Source organism: Vidua macroura, chromosome 1 (genome assembly GCF_024509145.1).
Source record: "Vidua macroura isolate BioBank_ID:100142 chromosome 1, ASM2450914v1, whole genome shotgun sequence".
Taxonomy (NCBI): Eukaryota; Metazoa; Chordata; class Aves; order Passeriformes; family Viduidae; genus Vidua; species Vidua macroura.
The window spans coordinates 16,524,233-16,540,857 of NC_071571.1; the positions used below are offsets into that span (position 1 = coordinate 16,524,233).

Genomic DNA, 16,625 nt, shown 5'->3' on the forward strand with positions numbered 1-16,625 from the left:
TTTTTTTTTTTTTTTGTTTTTTTTTTGTTTTTTTGTTTTGTTTTGTTTTGTTTTGTTTAATATATGTCTCTGTGAAACCAAGGCTGGCATCAGTCCAAATCAGGAGGGCTTTTTAAGTTGGTTTGCTAGCAAGAAAGCTTTCCTTTGCAATACAAATATGTGTTGATGGCTCCAGGAAACACGCAGGGAAGCATTTTTGCTGGTCTGTGAAATGGTTGCTCAGCTGTTACCCTCTGGGCATAGGGGAATGTAGCTGAAGTAATTCTTTGTAAACAAGAGTAAGTGTCATTATCTACCTTCCTGAGTAGAGCTTGGTTTAAAATTATTAGGCAGAGGCTACTTTAACATTTCCTTCCTCCTCGTCTCTTTTTTTTTTTTTTTTTTTTTTTGTGAAAGGAAAGAAAAAAATACTGTGCCAGCAAATAAATAGGTCAAACACAATTACTCATACAGAAAATCCTTAGTTTAAGAGTGGGGAGAAGGAGGAAGCTTGGAAGCTGCCTTAAAAACCTTAAATTTGCCCTTAAAAGCCAAATTCAAATTAGCCTTGAATTTATAATAATCTTCTTTTTGAATAGAAGGCAGGTGGAATTGCAGCAATTTGTAAAATGGCAGCTAAGTAGGAAATTGAAGTGATGATGGCTTATGGTTAAAGGCAGATAAAATGTTGAATGCATGCCTAATTGAAATGCCTATTAGCTGTAATTGGATCAAGTTTATTTGATGGTACTAATAGTTCTTCAGAACCAAACTTGAATTGTATATGAAGATTGATCGCTTTTCAGTTTTATTTTTAAGGAAAAAAAATGTAATTTTGTCACCATAAAGAAATTTGCATTTTAGCACATGAAAACTGTAAGAAGCTTTTGAGCCCCAAAAGTTAAACAGGAGTTAAGTATTCAGAAATCTTTCTCAAGCAAATGGAAGTTGGAAGGACTCCCTTAAAGTAGGGGTTGGGCCAGAACTTGACAAACACTAAGCTTAGAGAAGGGAGTCTTCTCTTAGCCTTGTGTTTCTCAGCATGTCCTACTTGTCTGCAGTCCATATGCTTATATCTCAGTGCAAAACAAAAATGCAGATGAGATGCTGATGTGAGGGTGAAAGGCTCCCTAATCGAGCTTACTTACCCTTTAGGATAAGACTTTTTATGTGTAGCTGCTGGAATATTAAATTTTAAATAATTCACCCTACTAAAACCCAAGTGAGATTGAGATCCTGAACTGGAGCTGCTGCTGCCTTTGTCCTCTTACCAGCCTCTGTCAGACATTCACGCTTCAAAGGATGTCATGTTGCCAATTTCATTAATGTCACATCATCCCTCTGGTCACGGCCAAACAGTAAATATTGCTGTAGGGTAAAGAATGCTTCTCCGGGGGAAAAAGGAACTTCCTCTTGCCAACTCTGCTGACCGTTGTGAGTGTTAACACTGTGTGCTTTCTATAGGGCACTTGCTACTGGAAAGTCAGAAGTGTGCCTCGTGTCATCTGACATAATGTAGGTTTCAAGCCTTTCAGCTTGCAAAGGAAACTCAAAACTTTGAGGTCTCTTTATTTTCTAATTTTTTATGCTAGTCTTACTTTATTGTAGTTAGATTCAAAGTCACCAACTCAACTGAAAAGTCTTGAACTATTTAAAAGCAGGAGTCTAGGTATCTTTCTCTGAAAGTGCTGAGAGAACGGATGTTAAGTTTGTCTATCATCCACAACAGGTTTTTGTATGCTAATGCTTTTTAATTGGAAAGTTGGAAAAAAAAAAGAATGAGAGAAACAATACTGACAAATTACATCTGGTTACCATTAACAGAAGACTAATGACTAGGTTGCAAATATTAGTAGGAGAGGTTAAATTTCCCTGAAGAGAGACTTACCTACATATGTTCAATTTTTAAAGAAATACTAATTTGAAACCTACCTTTCCTGAAAATAGTCTGCTTTACTATAGACTGTAAGAAAATACAGACACTCTGAAAAGAAAATTGAGACACAGACAATTTCTTTAAAACTGCACAAAACCAGTGTGGCAGCAATGTTTTACCCTGAGTGTCTGACACCCTTATACAATCTGCCTGCTGAAGAACATCTTTGATTACTTGTATTGATTACTTTGTATCTTGATTTCTGTAAGGAAACCATGTTCTAGGCTTGGTGCTTTACTCTATCATTTCCTCAGGCAATCCCTACCTTCATATACAAGCACCTTTCCACCTTCTGTTTTTCTTGCTCTGTGTCACCATGTCATATTTCAGAACTGCCCCACCAGTGAGAGAAGAGGCAATCTTGTGCAAAATTGCCTGGCTGCACACACATAATAGCATTTCAAAAGGTTTTTTGGCCAGCTGCCTTTCTGTAGGGACATTCTCCCATGACTAATAAAGGAAGTACCTTTTTAAGTAAAAGGGAAGTTGACTAAAGAGTCAAGAGTGACCATGTGGGTTTTTTTCTGTTTTTCTGACAACTCTGATTATTGGTCAAAGATAACCTATCTTAGGCTGAATGTTGCTTTTACAGACCCCATGTATAAGAATTTCAAGTTTGCCAGATACTTACTACTAATGGAGATAGACTGGCACACTTTAAACCCTTTTTTCCATTGAAGAGTGTTTATATTGGGTGGTCTTTAGAGACTTCTTCCAGTCATCCTAGATATGGCAGGATATAGAGTTGATATATATGTAGTTGATATAGAATTGATTCTTTAAACTCAGAAGTCGGAGAAATAATGAGTGAATACAGCAGGGGAAGTACAACCTGCCTAGAGATTTGAAGTTTCTGCACTCTGAAATTGGAGAGTTCCTAGCTGAAATGTGCAGGAGAAACTTGCTGAATATCAGCATGATAAGGATTTTGCTTCTGTGTGCAGGTGGTCTTTTGTGCGCTTACAGATAAATTTGCTCACATAAATTAGTTATTTGCAATCATCCCTACCCCTAGTTTTGCAAGCACAGTTTATAGCTCGAATGATAGATTTATAGTTCCCTGAATCATGACTAATGTTCCCCCATGACTTGTTACTTGGCATGAAAACTATTAAAAAGAGTTAGATGGCTGCCTCCTGAGGCCAGCCAGTGGAGTACCTTGATGTCTTGACATCCTCTGACTACTAGTGGGTACTTTTGATTTCCTCACACCCTTCCTTTTCATGCCATTCTTGGTCTTGTCCCTTTGACCTCAAGTACAGCAACCTGCAGTACTGCCTTTGGCAGCAGGTGTGTTTGTACTCTTCAGACTACCAGAACTGAGTATGCTGGAATTGCCAAAAGAGTTGCCTTAAGCAAATAAGTCTCTTGGTACTAGCAGTCATTGCTTGTCCTTCCAAACCCACAGCTGAAGTTCTAAAGTCCAGGTGCTTTGAATTTCTGGCATGAGTTACAGGAGCAGCCTGAATTTTGGCTTTGATAAATGCCTGGCATGGCTGTTGCAAACACCTGCTCTGCCTGTTGCCTTAATTGCTTTGCTCCTTTGCAGCCCATTGCTGGCTCTCAGTCCTAGGCCAACCTGCTCTCCCATGCTGTCCAAACCCTATGGATGTGTCACTGCCCTAGCTGTAACATTTTGGAAATGCAGCAGCGTTGACTCTTATTTCTTGAACCTGAGAATGTGGTTTCTTTCTCCTAGTTTTGTGACAGCCCTTAAAGCTTTATGTAGGACAGCCACATGCTTGCTGAGTTTTCCCTGGAAAGGCAAGATTGTTCTGCTTGCTTCTTTAAAACATGATCTGCTGTATCGTTGCAAGAAACCCCAACCAATGCTGCTGCCTACCATACTTCCTTCCTGGGAACGTCCTGGTCTATCTAGTTCTCACCCTCAGCATCACAAGCATCCCCAGCAAGCCTGCAGACTGTTTTTGTTCTGATGTGTGCCATCCAGGATGCTGGTATTGGGTTGAGAACTGTCTCCTGTTTGTGCAGTAATACAAGTAGCAGGAGGAGAAGGGAATCATGCTCCTCACAGCTTCTGCTGGAGTTCTCAGGGATGCTCTTCGTTTGACTAAGCTTTTTTCATTTTACACCTCCTGTCTCTTATTTTATACCCTCTCAGAACAGTCTCTTCCCTCTTCAAGCTGTGAACCGTATGCATGTTACCACTTCTCCTCCTCATGCCCTGCATTTCCCTCCTTCCTGGCTTTGACCTTCCTGGTACTGATCAGGCCCTTGGTGATGGTCATGTTCTCCAGCAGGGTGGCTGGCCTAGAGGCATTTGTAGAGAGATGCTTGCATATTCATTAAGCACATACCTGCCACTCCTTTAGGTTTTCTGCTGCCTTTTCTCACCTTCTTCTTCAAATCACACTGAGTCTAGACCCTGCTGCATAAACTGTTCTCGATTCTAGGCAGACTTTTTTTATTGCTTAGAAAGCATCACATTTGGTTTTCAGACCAAGAAATGCAGCAATGTTGACCTCATAAGCTCAGTCAATAAGTAAAAAAAAAGTCTCCTCCTAATTAATTAGCTTGTTAACCATGATCACATAGCCATATGGTTCATCTTGCTTTGGTTCATTTGATTTCCTCCCTTATCTAGGTGTTTTGGATCAGGAGTTGCTTTCCCATGTGAATCCCAGTTCCTTTTGTGTTCTGGCCTTCTGTTTTCCTGCCTGTATAACTCTTGTTTATATTGACAACAACAGATAGGACATCTACAAACCTTTTTACATATAGAAAGGAGTATGACAGCAGTTTCTAATTCTTCTGAACAATCAAGTGTGTTTCTGTCTGTATATTGTTTCACTGGTAGCAAAAGAGATGAAGCTCACCTGATGTAGTCCTAGAGACAGGAATAAAGGTCAAGAGCTGTTGGACTTCAGATAAATGTTTAGTGTACTTAGCAGTATAAAGGTTTGAAATATGATGAAGATTAAGTAAATCATTGCTACATGTTGATATTCATACTGTCACTGTCGTGGAGGCAGAATGTAACAGGGATTAGGAGTGGGATGGAAGTACTCACCATAAATGCTGAGTGACACTGCATAAGGGAAAGAAAGGAAGGAAGCTTTTTGGTTTTGTATTTTTGAGGCAGGCAAATTTAGTAGTAGCAGCTAGATAAGAAACCAGGCCACCCTTCCTTTTAAGCCTTGAAAAAAGTTTTTAGCTATGTCTGCTGGGGAAGGACAGAACCAATAGTTCATTTTTTTGGCGTCCTTTAACAAATTCCTTGTATTATGCCATTGCTGTTGGCAGCTGGTGAAGTGAGGGGAAGGGTCACATATTCCTGTGAGAAGAGAAAGCAGATTTCATTACTAAAGGCCTGTTTTAAAAATACACTACTTGGGAGAGTACTCTGGCATCTTGGGAACTGAATCTGCATGTTTATCCATGAAATAAGTATGTGGGGACAGAGGTGGTTTAAATGCCTGTCAGCTCTGCTGATGAACTTCTGCCCAGGCTGGGAGTAAATGGGTTGACCTTCAAATTTACTCACCAGCGCTTTTAGTCTGAATTTTGAAACAGGATTTATGTTCCTGTTCTTGTAATATGAATAACTTAAGGGCAGTGGCTTTCAACCTCTTTTGATTGGTAAACCAAACTTTTTCAGCTGTAAACCAGCTGTTTTTCATTGGTTTTGCAGACCCTGTCAGAAGTCTCAAATGCATGTTTGCTGTATTGCATATTTTTAATTACTTTTTTTTACTGAGTTCATGGATGCCTTTAAACTAAACTGTGTTTCCTGGAGGAGGAGAAGATGCAAACTCACAGTTTGAAATGCTCTGCCTTAGAAGGCTTGTTCTGGAAGTAACAGTTTAATTCCAAACAACCTCAAAAAAAAGCATTGGGATTGTTTTGGTTTGGGAATTTATATTTGCTTTTCTTTTTTTAATTGGTGAAATTAACCCTTTCAAAAATATGAGTGCCTGTCCCACTCTCCTGTGACACCCTTGCTTCCCCAAAAATGAGAGAACTTAGCTTGAGTTTATTTAAAATGTTACATTTTCCTCATGAGGTTGAGTTTTGATATTTTTTTCCTCTGCAATCATGAAGGCTGTTAAAATGATACAGTGGAGTCATATAATAACTTGATTCTAAGAGCTAAAATTTCAGAATAACAATCATTATATCCCTGCCAAAACAGTTTTGAGCAGCCAGCGTTGTGCTGGCTTGAATCAGTTATTTCAATCAATAAACCCGAGGTGAAAGGCGCTGCTGCTCATCCTCTTTAAAAATTCCCTTTTCTTTATTTACTATTCAATGCAGCAGCTAGGATTTCTTGAAAACATACAAAGGTTAAGTGTAAAAGCAACAGGCCTGTCAATTCTCTGCGTATTGCTGAAACTGGTTTTTGTGAATGAATTCTTAAGTGCATATTGCCATTGAAATAGCACTGATTTGGTTTTGGACTTGAATGGTCAGCAGAGGGCTTTTCAACCCTTTACTGCCCATGAGGAACCTGGCAGACATATCTGGCAAAGCTTAGCTAAACTTAATTTTGACACTAGTGCTTTTCCTGTGTTCACTTCGTCAGGCACCGGATTTTCAGTAACTGACACAGCAGAATCTCTCTTAGTGTACTGGGATGAGCTAATTATCAGTAGACACAAATGATTTCTTTAAAATGTGATTATATTTAGTTTAACCTGTCATATCAGTTGTGATGGATCTGCCATTAATTTCTACCTTTTTCCCCCCTTTTTTTGCCAACGTTAAGTGGCTAAAAGCCAAGGTAAGAAGTGTTATTTCTCCTTTGACCCACAGTGCCTCATGTGACTGATAGTAGAGGCTGCAGAGCCATTAAAACTGAAAACTAGCGCTCTCTTACACTCTCTTCTGCTTTCCATAGGATATGTAGATTAAACATGCTATACTTTTTTTTTCATTTACAGCATTTAGCGTGTCAATATATCTGTGATACATTGACATCTGCATTTATACATAGATGTATTAATTTCTCTAACACATATAATGCTTTGCTCTGAATTCAGTAGATGCCTTGATTCCCTTCACTTACATTTTTTGCAGGAGACTTCCCAGACAACCTGAATGACTCTGCTAGTCAGATAGCAGGGGCAGATTGAGAAATTCTGGGCCATGCTGGCTGTATTTTGCAGTCAGTGTTAAAGTTTGATTTAAATTACTAACATCGGAATGGCAATGAATACAAATGTGAATTCCCTTTAAGGAAAAAAATGATAGAAGACATTTGTGCATGAACTTGTCAATTGCTTACCTTTCTGGTGTCTGTTGTTAATTAATAGTGAAAATAACATTAAGCTTGTGTTTAGACTTTTTGTATTTACTGGTGTCTGTCTCGTGTAGCTGAAAACTTGCTGTTTGACAGCTGTCTGGGAATTCTCACTTCATATTCTTACACTTAAAAAAAACTGTCAGTAATAGAGCTGCTCTGTTATAAAAATAAAATCATGTTTTCCCTTATTTCAGCATGGAAATAACCAGCCTGCAAGAACTGGCACCTTGTCAAGAACAAATCCGCCTACACAAAAACCACCAAGTCCTCCCATGTCAGGCCGGGGAACTCTGGGGTAAGAATGGACTGGCTGGTCCTTCCTATGTAAGAGAAATTTTTAATTGTGCCAATGTTGGTGGTTCTTAAATTCATGGATAGATGGCAATTCTGGTTGCCTTTAGCAAAAAAAAAAAAAAGAAAAAGAAAAATAATATCACAATATCCTTTTCTGTATTCTGTATGAACTCTTTCAGCTGCATTGACTCTAGTTTTCAGGATGACTGCAAGAATTTTTTTCACAGGGAAGGATTTAATTTGGATATGGGTAAATGAGGAGGCAATTGTTATTCCTGACTTTTGGGAAGAAATCCTTAGTGACAGAAACAAATCTTAAAGTTTTAAGTTCAGTGGGGGAAGGACTTTATGAGTAAAGTTCTTGTCTACTCATTTCTTAATATTAGAAGAGCTATGAAGTGGCTGTTTGTGCTGTAGTTGTTGCATTATCTAAGCAAAATTTAGGGCATTGTGAACACAGTGGCAGCATCGATTCTTGCTGGCTAGTGCATTTTCATTTATATACTTAAATGAGGAAGGATTTTGCTATTCCCAAGTCCCACTGTGAGCAGAGTTCCCTACATCTATTTTGCTGCTGTGGACCTGTGGGGAGTGAAATCTGCTTATCTTGGTGTGCCAGCAAGTAGTTGTTGCTAGAGACCAAAACATTAATACTTGAGAAGCTCAATGCACGTGCCATATGGTTTTGTCTGCCCAACTGTGCAACATCTTCCAAAAGGCATCCGAAATTATTTTCTACTTGTTTGTCACACTCAGCCTTCTCCTTATACTGTGGGTGACTGAGGCACTATAAAGCTGGCTGGCATGGTTCTGGTGGCTTCAGGTGTGTTGTCTCAGAGAGGCAGAGATGGAGCAGGGTGGAGATCAGGAGCAATGGTCAAGGAAAATTAGAAGCAGCAACTCCTTTTGTTGAGGACTTAGCGATTTTTAATCCTATTTGATGCTTTGGTGGTAGCATTTGCTGCATATTCCACAGAGAAATTAACCCAGAGGTTTCCTCAGCATGTTTTCTGAAAATTCCAATTGCTCAAGGGCATGAAATCAGTATTCCAATTGTGTCTCTTATCCCCGCTGAGAGAGTTGTTTATCAGCCCTGGGAACCTGGGTAGCACTTTCATGTCCTCTTGGACGCTTGCTAGTGAAACAGAAGCATTGATGTACTGGTGAGCTGCCGCTCTCAGTACCCGCCCCCCCACAACAAGCCAGAGCTGTTTGGTTGTCTTGGCTGATGCCTGATAAGGATTAATCAGCTGAATGTCATTTCCAGATGAGCTTGACAAGCGGCAGCAGTTGGCTGAGGGGGAGGAATAATGTGGATTTGTAAGAGAGATTTCTATCTGCCCTTCTTGTTCAGGAAGTACAGCTCTTGTCTTGAGCAGCCGTGTTCTGCCAAAGCATGAAGTATCACAGGCATGATTTACCTTAATTTATGCAGAAAAAAATCGCTAGAAACCACAAGGATGCTACTCTTCTCCCTTTGATCCAGAAAACAGAGAGAAGTATGTAAAACCAGAGTAAGCTTAGTGTGTAACACCGGCCTTTAAGTAGGTGCTGCCTGCTGTGCAGCTTGTCCCTCCAGGGCAGAACTATCTAAAGGGAGTCCTGCATGGAAATCAGCAGAGTGAAAAGTGAAAGGGGCTGAAGTAAGCAGTGGTCTCTGCACAGGACCAGAGAGAGATTGTGGAAATCATTGGGTGCTCTGGTTTAGAGTACCATGGAAGAGTAAGTGAATTTCTGGAACTGGATGTGGTGGGACTAGTTGAAATCATTCCTTGAGGGTTCTGGAGCAAAGCAAGGCTCTGGGCTCCCTGTAGCTCTCCCTGGTGGCAAGGGCTCCCAGCTTCACCCTGAAACATTGGGGGACAGTGAGGTGGGGAGCTCTGAGCAATCTTACATCTATAATAATTCTTTGTCTTCCATCTATAACAATGTATTATTAAAACCTCTTAAAGAAAAAGCGGATATACTGCAACTGTTTCCAGATACTGTGGTGTTTGTAAATTAGCTTGTCTGTGAAGAACTCTAGATGATTTTAATATGCAGGGTGTCACCACCTATAGATCTGCCAAAAGAGATCAGTTGTTGAAAAAAGAAGAAATTTTGTATTCTGGTTGTAAGCAATAGAGATCTAAAGACTACCACATAAAAAAAAAAACAGGGAAGACTGTTAATGTTCTTCCAACTGAAATAACCTTGAAAAATAAGTTTAGTACTGTTGCTTTTCATACTGTAGAGAGAAAGTCAGTAAGTTTTTTAAAATACCACGAAGCTGTATAACTTAGCAACTCAGTTATAGCCAGTAGTTGAACAAATTATTAAATGCCAGTAGTTCAGTATTTTTGGTTTTGCTTTGCTCTGGTGCATTGCCAAATTCTGTGTTTTGCAATGGATCTGTCAGTTACTGCTGAGAACTGAAGAGCTCTGCGATTCAGTGCAATAAATGCGCTGTTCTTGTGGCAGTAATGGGTCTGGTAAATACATCTCGAAAGATCGTGTTATATTTCTGACTTGATGCAGCCTGCTCAGTTGGAGTTCTCTGGGCTTCGCTTTCTTGGGCCACAAAATGGAGACAATGAAGCTCATCTATGAGGCGCTTTCAGATCTGCTTATGTGAGATGAGGTTGCTTGATTACTGTGTGAAGCAGTAGTTCCTAAGAGAAGCACTGGTGATTGCAAATGTCACTTGTTCTGTGAATCTTGATTCAGCCTTGCTGATGTCTTAATGAGATGAATACCTTTAGCCAAGAATACTTTTGGAAAGGATTCTGATGGGAAGGGAAGGGAAGTGGGGGAGGGAAGAAGAGATTGGTACAACGTATATTTGTCATGTGCTGACAGGTAACCCAGAGTGTTATGCAGATGTAGCTATTGTATGTTAGGTTTGCTCAAATAATGTATTTTGGGTGGTTAATTTAGTTTAGGCTTTTTTGACCAATTTATGTGCTGTGGGCCAACTTGTATGGATCTGTCTGTGTAAGAGTACTTCGGGCTGTTGACTGTGACCTGTCTACCCTGCCCATTGGAATTTTAATATACTGCAGTGTGGGTCACTGCAGTGATCTTTCATGAAAAATTTAGAAAACAAATGGATTTACAACTTCACTTATTTATCCTTTTAATCTTCTGTTTCTTTATTGTTCTGTCTTCAAATCTTTTTTTCCTTGACCAGACGAAATACTCCTTACAAAACCCTGGAGCCAGTCAAACCGCCAACAGTCCCGAATGATTACATGACCAGCCCTGCCAGGCTGGGCAGTCAACACAGTCCAGGCAGGACAGCTTCCTTGAACCAGAGACCACGAACACACAGGTAGGCTCTTTTCCCACAGTAACTCTCTCCTGCCTGGCAAGCCAGTGCATACTTAAGTCGCAAAAAATCCTTGAAGCTTTGTACCTCTCGGTTTTTTGTTGAAAGGCAAAAAGGTGAGTTATTCTACCACTGCATCAACAGAGCTTTTTTTTGCTGACTTTCCTAACACGAAGAAGTGCATTCATATTCAATATTCTGACTGTAGCTTTTTAAAACTTGTTATTTTCTTCTTGAATTGCAAGGCTAAATGTTTCTCTGAGTCTCCTGAGTGAGTTCAATTTTTTCAATTCGATTTTTATCACAGGCTTCAGATTGCAGGGAAAAAACAGATTAAAGAATTCAGTGTAGTTAAAAGGTTTGCTTGCATTTTAGAGAGCTTCTTTCTTAATATTTTTCTTATTTTAAAAACTCCCAGTAGGCAGTTAAACATGATAGGTCACTAACAGGGACTGAGAGAGTGTTTTAGGCACAGTTGGTGGTAAGAAATACTGTCAGACTTAAATAACTTCTAAATGTCGCTGCATGAGGATCTCGTTAGTCTGTTTAGCTGGCTACTGTGAATGCTCCTTACTCTTACCTCACAAGATCTTCTTTTATGTAGGCTGCAGTTAGAAATTCAGCTGCAACCATGGTGACAAGATCAAGGTCTTCAGCAGACAGAACACTAATTTTGAAGGAATTATCTTGGCTTTCATTTCAGATCACCGATTTTCTTTTTTTGTAATGTTATTTTCGAAAGAGATATATTTGAATGATTTGCACTTGACTCTTGACGCCTTTATAGCTATCCAGGAGTGGTAAATAAACTAGAACTTCACTGACTACTCTTAATTAACATGGATGAACTAAAATGAAGTTTTGGCTTCAAAATATCTTATCTGCTTAGTTTCCTTTACATTATCAATTTAATGCATATAAATTCAAGAGTTAAACTAAGGAGTGCTCTTAGATAAGAATAAGGATAGATTCCACCTGAATTTTGAATCTTTTTCCCTCTAAGAAAGTAAATGTTACAGTTTCTGAAGGCATGTCTAGAAATGTTATCCAATAGTTTACTATGTTTTGCATTGCTGGCCTCTGATTTGTATATCACATAACATTAGTTAGACAAATTTTGAGCTGGCTGTAGTGTTAGCTTTCAGACCATCTTAGAAACAAACTTGCATATAAAAGGTGTGTGCATGGGTAGTGGGGAGTGTTAGATACACAGAAAATTAAGCACACCATACCCCACACCCTACCCCAGGTGCTTTATCATGTCCATTCTCAGTTGAAAACTTAGCAATCTAAACTTCTGCTCTGAGTAGAGGAAATATTCCTTCAGCTGACAGCATAATTAATCCTAAGTAATTATTTAGAGTTTAGCCATGAAGTCTTCCAACCCCAGCATACTACTTTCACTTATTACAAGGCCCCTGAACTACTCCTGCAGTTGTTATTCCATTGCCTAGAACTTGCATGGTTGATTACCTTTTTATTTCTTGAAGCGTTTAATTGCACGTTTTATTCATAGTGATGTTTATCAGCTTAGCTAATTCCATTTATTAGGAATGTAATGCATCCAGACTTGATTATCTGTATGCAATTGTAGGTAAAGACAGAGGCATTTAATGGGGAGTTTTTCAACAGTCTGTAATTGAGTTAGGCTAGAAGAGCTCACACAAGAAGTGTCACTGTTGATATGCTTTTGTAGCAGATGCTGTGCTAATACTTGTGCTTTTCTTCTGTAGTGGCAGTAGTGGAGGGAGTGGCAGTCGAGAGAACAGTGGAAGCAGCAGTATTGGCATTCCCATTGCCGTGCCTACGCCTTCACCGCCAACCATCGGGCCAGGTATGTGGGACTCCTCCCCTGCTGACTTCAGGCTGCTTGCTGCTTCTTGTGTTTGCAGAGGGACTCTGACTAAACATGATGGGGTAGAAACTGTCCTGAAGTACAGTCCTACTCAGGAAATCACTTATGAGTGCTGAGCGATGTCTAAAGTTTTAATTCTTTACCAAAAGTAGTTGCAGGACAGTCAGTTACTGAATAACAGATGGTTAAAATACCTTTGCTGGTCCATGTTTTCACAAGACAATCAAGGGTGTACAAGGGGAGTAAAAGACAAATGTATCCTTTTAAAGCTTCACTGTAATTTTAAATGTGTCTACAATTTGGCATTTCTGGATGCTCTGAGAGCAGCAGCAACTATGTATATATTTAATGGGAAATATTGGCTTCTGAAATACTCTGCTAACTTTGCCATCTGTGGGGAAAGAAACATGAGGGATCTCTCAGTGTTGGAGGCACACTCCCTTGTGTTTAAGAATGATGAACGCTGAGATTGAGTAGGGTCCTTCTTTACTATTATTATCATAGCAATAAACCAGCCCAGTCACTTACTTTGTGTTTTGCAAGCCCATAAGACATAAGAAAATAGTGGCGTTTTGGTGTAATGTAATTTTGCTATTGCTGAGATTTCTCTCTTTCTTGGATGACAAGTCTTCACTTCCTTATATACATGTAGGCTTTCCTTTTCCAGGACCTTTTCTGGTTCTGCAGTGGTATAAATAGGTATGAAATCTTATTATCATCTGGCATCCCATAAAAGTCAATGAGAATACAGATTGGTGTGTACAGAACCCTGGATAGGATCAGGGTCTGAAATTGTATTAGTTAACTGAAGTTGAATTTTCATATTTGTTTGGGAAGCCTATCAAGTGCCTGTACTTTCTTTTTTTAAACTTTTAATAATATGGCCTAATTAGGAATATAAACTATTTTATTAGCACACATTTCTGTTCCTCCTGGAGCCCCGCCAGCACCACCACTGCCTCCACCTCTCCCGATGGGCAGTCTGATAGGTGAGACTTGTCAATGCTGAAGTGATTGCAGACATGCTGCATAATCAATAATCACCTCTTCCTAATGAACTCAGTGAGGGTGTTTTTTCTTCTGTAGTGGGACCTACATGATTTTATTACAAAAATCAGTTCTGGGATTTTTTTGGTTTTTTTTTTTCAACAAATCTAATCTCCACTAATTTCCTGTGGTTAAAGCCTCTGAAGCTAAATGCACTAGGTATGGAAAAAAAGGCTGCTAGTTGCTTGAAATTTGCTCCCAATTAAGCTAAGATCCAATTAATTTGATCTATAAGATCTCAGAATCTGCTAGAATATTGGTATTAGGCTGTGTAACTCCTGCAGCAGAAGCTGAGTCACAACAGTTGCACTCTAGCTTAGAAATGGTAGTTTATGTGTAGAGTGATGTGTGTGTACTATTCTGTGGGCATAAAGTGACTGGAAAGCACAAGTGTCTGTCACAGTAGCTTGGCTTTGATTCCATAATGCTGCAGGCAGGTGTCAAACTGGAAGACTTGAGGATATGAGCTAGCAGTTCTTGAGAAATTGCTTCAAGCATTACATATGGCAGTTAGGGTGGGATCTAAAAGTAGTACTTTTCAAAATAGGAAAAAATACCCCACCCTTTCCTGTCACAGGCTGATGACAAGAATAATTGAATTATGAAACTAGCTTTGGAGGCTCTGACCCACATAACCCTTTGCACTCTCCCTTACTGAAATGTTAAGTCAAAGTACTTTCGATAGCATTACAGGACTGCAAACTTCTGTCTGCTTGCTGTTTGTGTCTTATATGATACATGTATATAAAAGCACAAAACATTTTATTGCAAACTAGTTTTTGCATTTAAGAATTGCATTAATTCATGTGACTACAATATGTGAGATGCATTAGTTCGCAAGGTGTGATTTTCGGTCTGTCAGAGGTTAATCTGAAATAACTTAAACTGTTTTGTTAACCTTGAAGTTTGTGCAGCCAGTTGGTGGAAGGTAAATATGGGTGTTTGTCATGAAGAATGAATGACATCTTTGTCAGCTGGAATTGGTGATTCTGATTTGTTAGTACAAATTCCATCAGTATAAAAGCACAACCAGCAAATATGATTGATAAATGTGCCAGGTGTCTGAAGCTCATGACATTTGTTTCACTGTTTTATTAGAGTGTTGTTTTACATTAGATTGGAGGCATGTTCAGCTTTGCAATTGAAATAATTTGTTTTGAGCAGAATGTGGAATTTTTTTTGGTGTGCTTTTTAATAAAGGGTATTATTGCATGTAGTATAATTGAGATACACTTAAGAGTTGGAAGAGTTGGATTCAATTTTCCAGTCCAATCCAGTCTCTCAAAGTACTCTCAGCATTTCTCAATGCCCTTTATATAACTGTTGGTTTATGTTCTGTGTGTTTTTTCTCATTATTGATTGTAATGGGGATGTTTTTTCTGTTATTTGCCTGTTACTGATCTTAAATTATTGGAGAATTGTAATCAAGTATTTTCCATATTCTGGACTTTTTCTGTTTTCTGCATTCTATCCAAAGTGATGCTCTGCTTAAGTCTTTTTCTTGGTTCCTCTGGCTAATGCTTTTCAGCTGCTCCTGGTTCAGCTCCTGGTTCCCAGTATGGCACAATGACCAGGCAAATCTCACGACACAACTCTACCACTTCTTCAGCATCTTCTGGTGGATACAGACGGAATCCTTCTGTGACTGCCCCATTCTCTGCTCAACCTCATGTTAATGGCGGGCCTCTTTATTCTCAAAATTCAAGTAAGCTGCTGAGCTCTGAAATCACAAACTGTTTTGAGCAAAATGATTGTAAAAGCATGCATGGCATTTTAATTCATTTATGAAAAATATCAGTGAGATTACTACTTTCTTTCCTGAAAGAAAGGAAAAACAAAGAAGAAAAACCATATTGGAATTGCACAGTGATTGCACTATATGCAATTATACTGTTTTTCCCCCTGACTTGTTTGCTGTTACTCATGACAAGAAATTATTAGGATTGCCTGTCTAATTACTGGCACATTATACTTGGCATTTCAGGTGTGCTTGGAGAACATAAACTAAACCCACTTTTTTTGTGGGAGACCTAATGATGTGATTGTAGTACACACCCCCCCACCCCCCCACTATTTGGATAGTGGCAAAAGAATATTATCTGAGCACAATGCTCATGTTCCTGTCACACAGTTCCTCCCTGTCTCTGTGTCTGTCTTAAATCCTTTCCTGATTCCAAGTTTCTCCTTTGTTCTTATCTTTAAGCTTGACTGTTAAATAGCTCAGTCTCTCTCTTTTAGCAGACAACTTCTCTGTGCTTTCACACTAGTAGGAGTACAGAAGGAGATAAATGAGGGAAGGGATGGATGCCATGGGCAAGTGAGCAGGTCTTAGTCAGCAGCCTCCTGCCTTCCTACCCCAGAAGGGCAAACAAGGTTCATTGCAGAAAGATCTGCAAAATAAGGATCATGGCTGCTGGTAGGAAGCTCTATCAGGAAACTTCTTCCTTACCATTTCCATAAATTTTGATCAAGTATACATTGAGGAATGGTAATTGTAGACTTTTTTCTTGGTAGTGTTCAGAATACCAAGTCTTTAAATTTCAGAGGAATATTTCTTTTGAAAAGAAACATTGATGTTTGGGTTCAAGATCTCTTTAGACCAGTGTTTGCTGTTGTGTACTTACTCTTAAGAAAAGAATGCTTTTAAAATACTTGAGACACTGAAGTGAAGAGTATTCTGAAAGTTTAAAAGAGTATTACAAGAGTTTAGAAGTATTACATTTGTCAGAAAGCATTTTTATATGCAGATGCAGTATCTATCTCTTCTTTTTTTCCCAAACCTGATTTTCCTCCTACTCTTGCTCACCCATACTAGCATTTCACTTTCCTCCACATTCTTATTCCTCCAAATTAATTCACCATAACAACAGAAACTCCCTCCTGCTTGAACAATTGTGTTCCATTAAATAAACAGGATTTTACTTCTGGGAATAGTTCAGTTGTC

At 39.1% G+C, this 16,625-nt stretch overlaps 1 protein-coding gene across 11 annotated transcripts in view; it reads left to right on the top strand.

Moving 5' to 3' along the window:
* ABI1 (abl interactor 1) overlaps positions 1-16,625 on the top strand; it is a 77,321-nt gene that overhangs the window by 52,345 nt on the left and 8,351 nt on the right. For 2 of the 11 annotated variants that reach the window (XM_054000850.1, XM_054000787.1), the window contains exons 4-9: positions 6,642-6,656; positions 7,373-7,473; positions 10,642-10,782; positions 12,513-12,613; positions 13,549-13,623; positions 15,210-15,386. In XM_054000850.1, coding sequence (XP_053856825.1) covers positions 6,642-6,656; positions 7,373-7,473; positions 10,642-10,782; positions 12,513-12,613; positions 13,549-13,623; positions 15,210-15,386 — 610 coding nt within the window. The remainder of the gene's footprint in view (positions 1-6,641; positions 6,657-7,372; positions 7,474-10,641; positions 10,783-12,512; positions 12,614-13,548; positions 13,624-15,209; positions 15,387-16,625) is intronic. The other 9 variants (XM_054000860.1, XM_054000776.1, XM_054000803.1 and 6 more) reach the window with 6 other exon arrangements.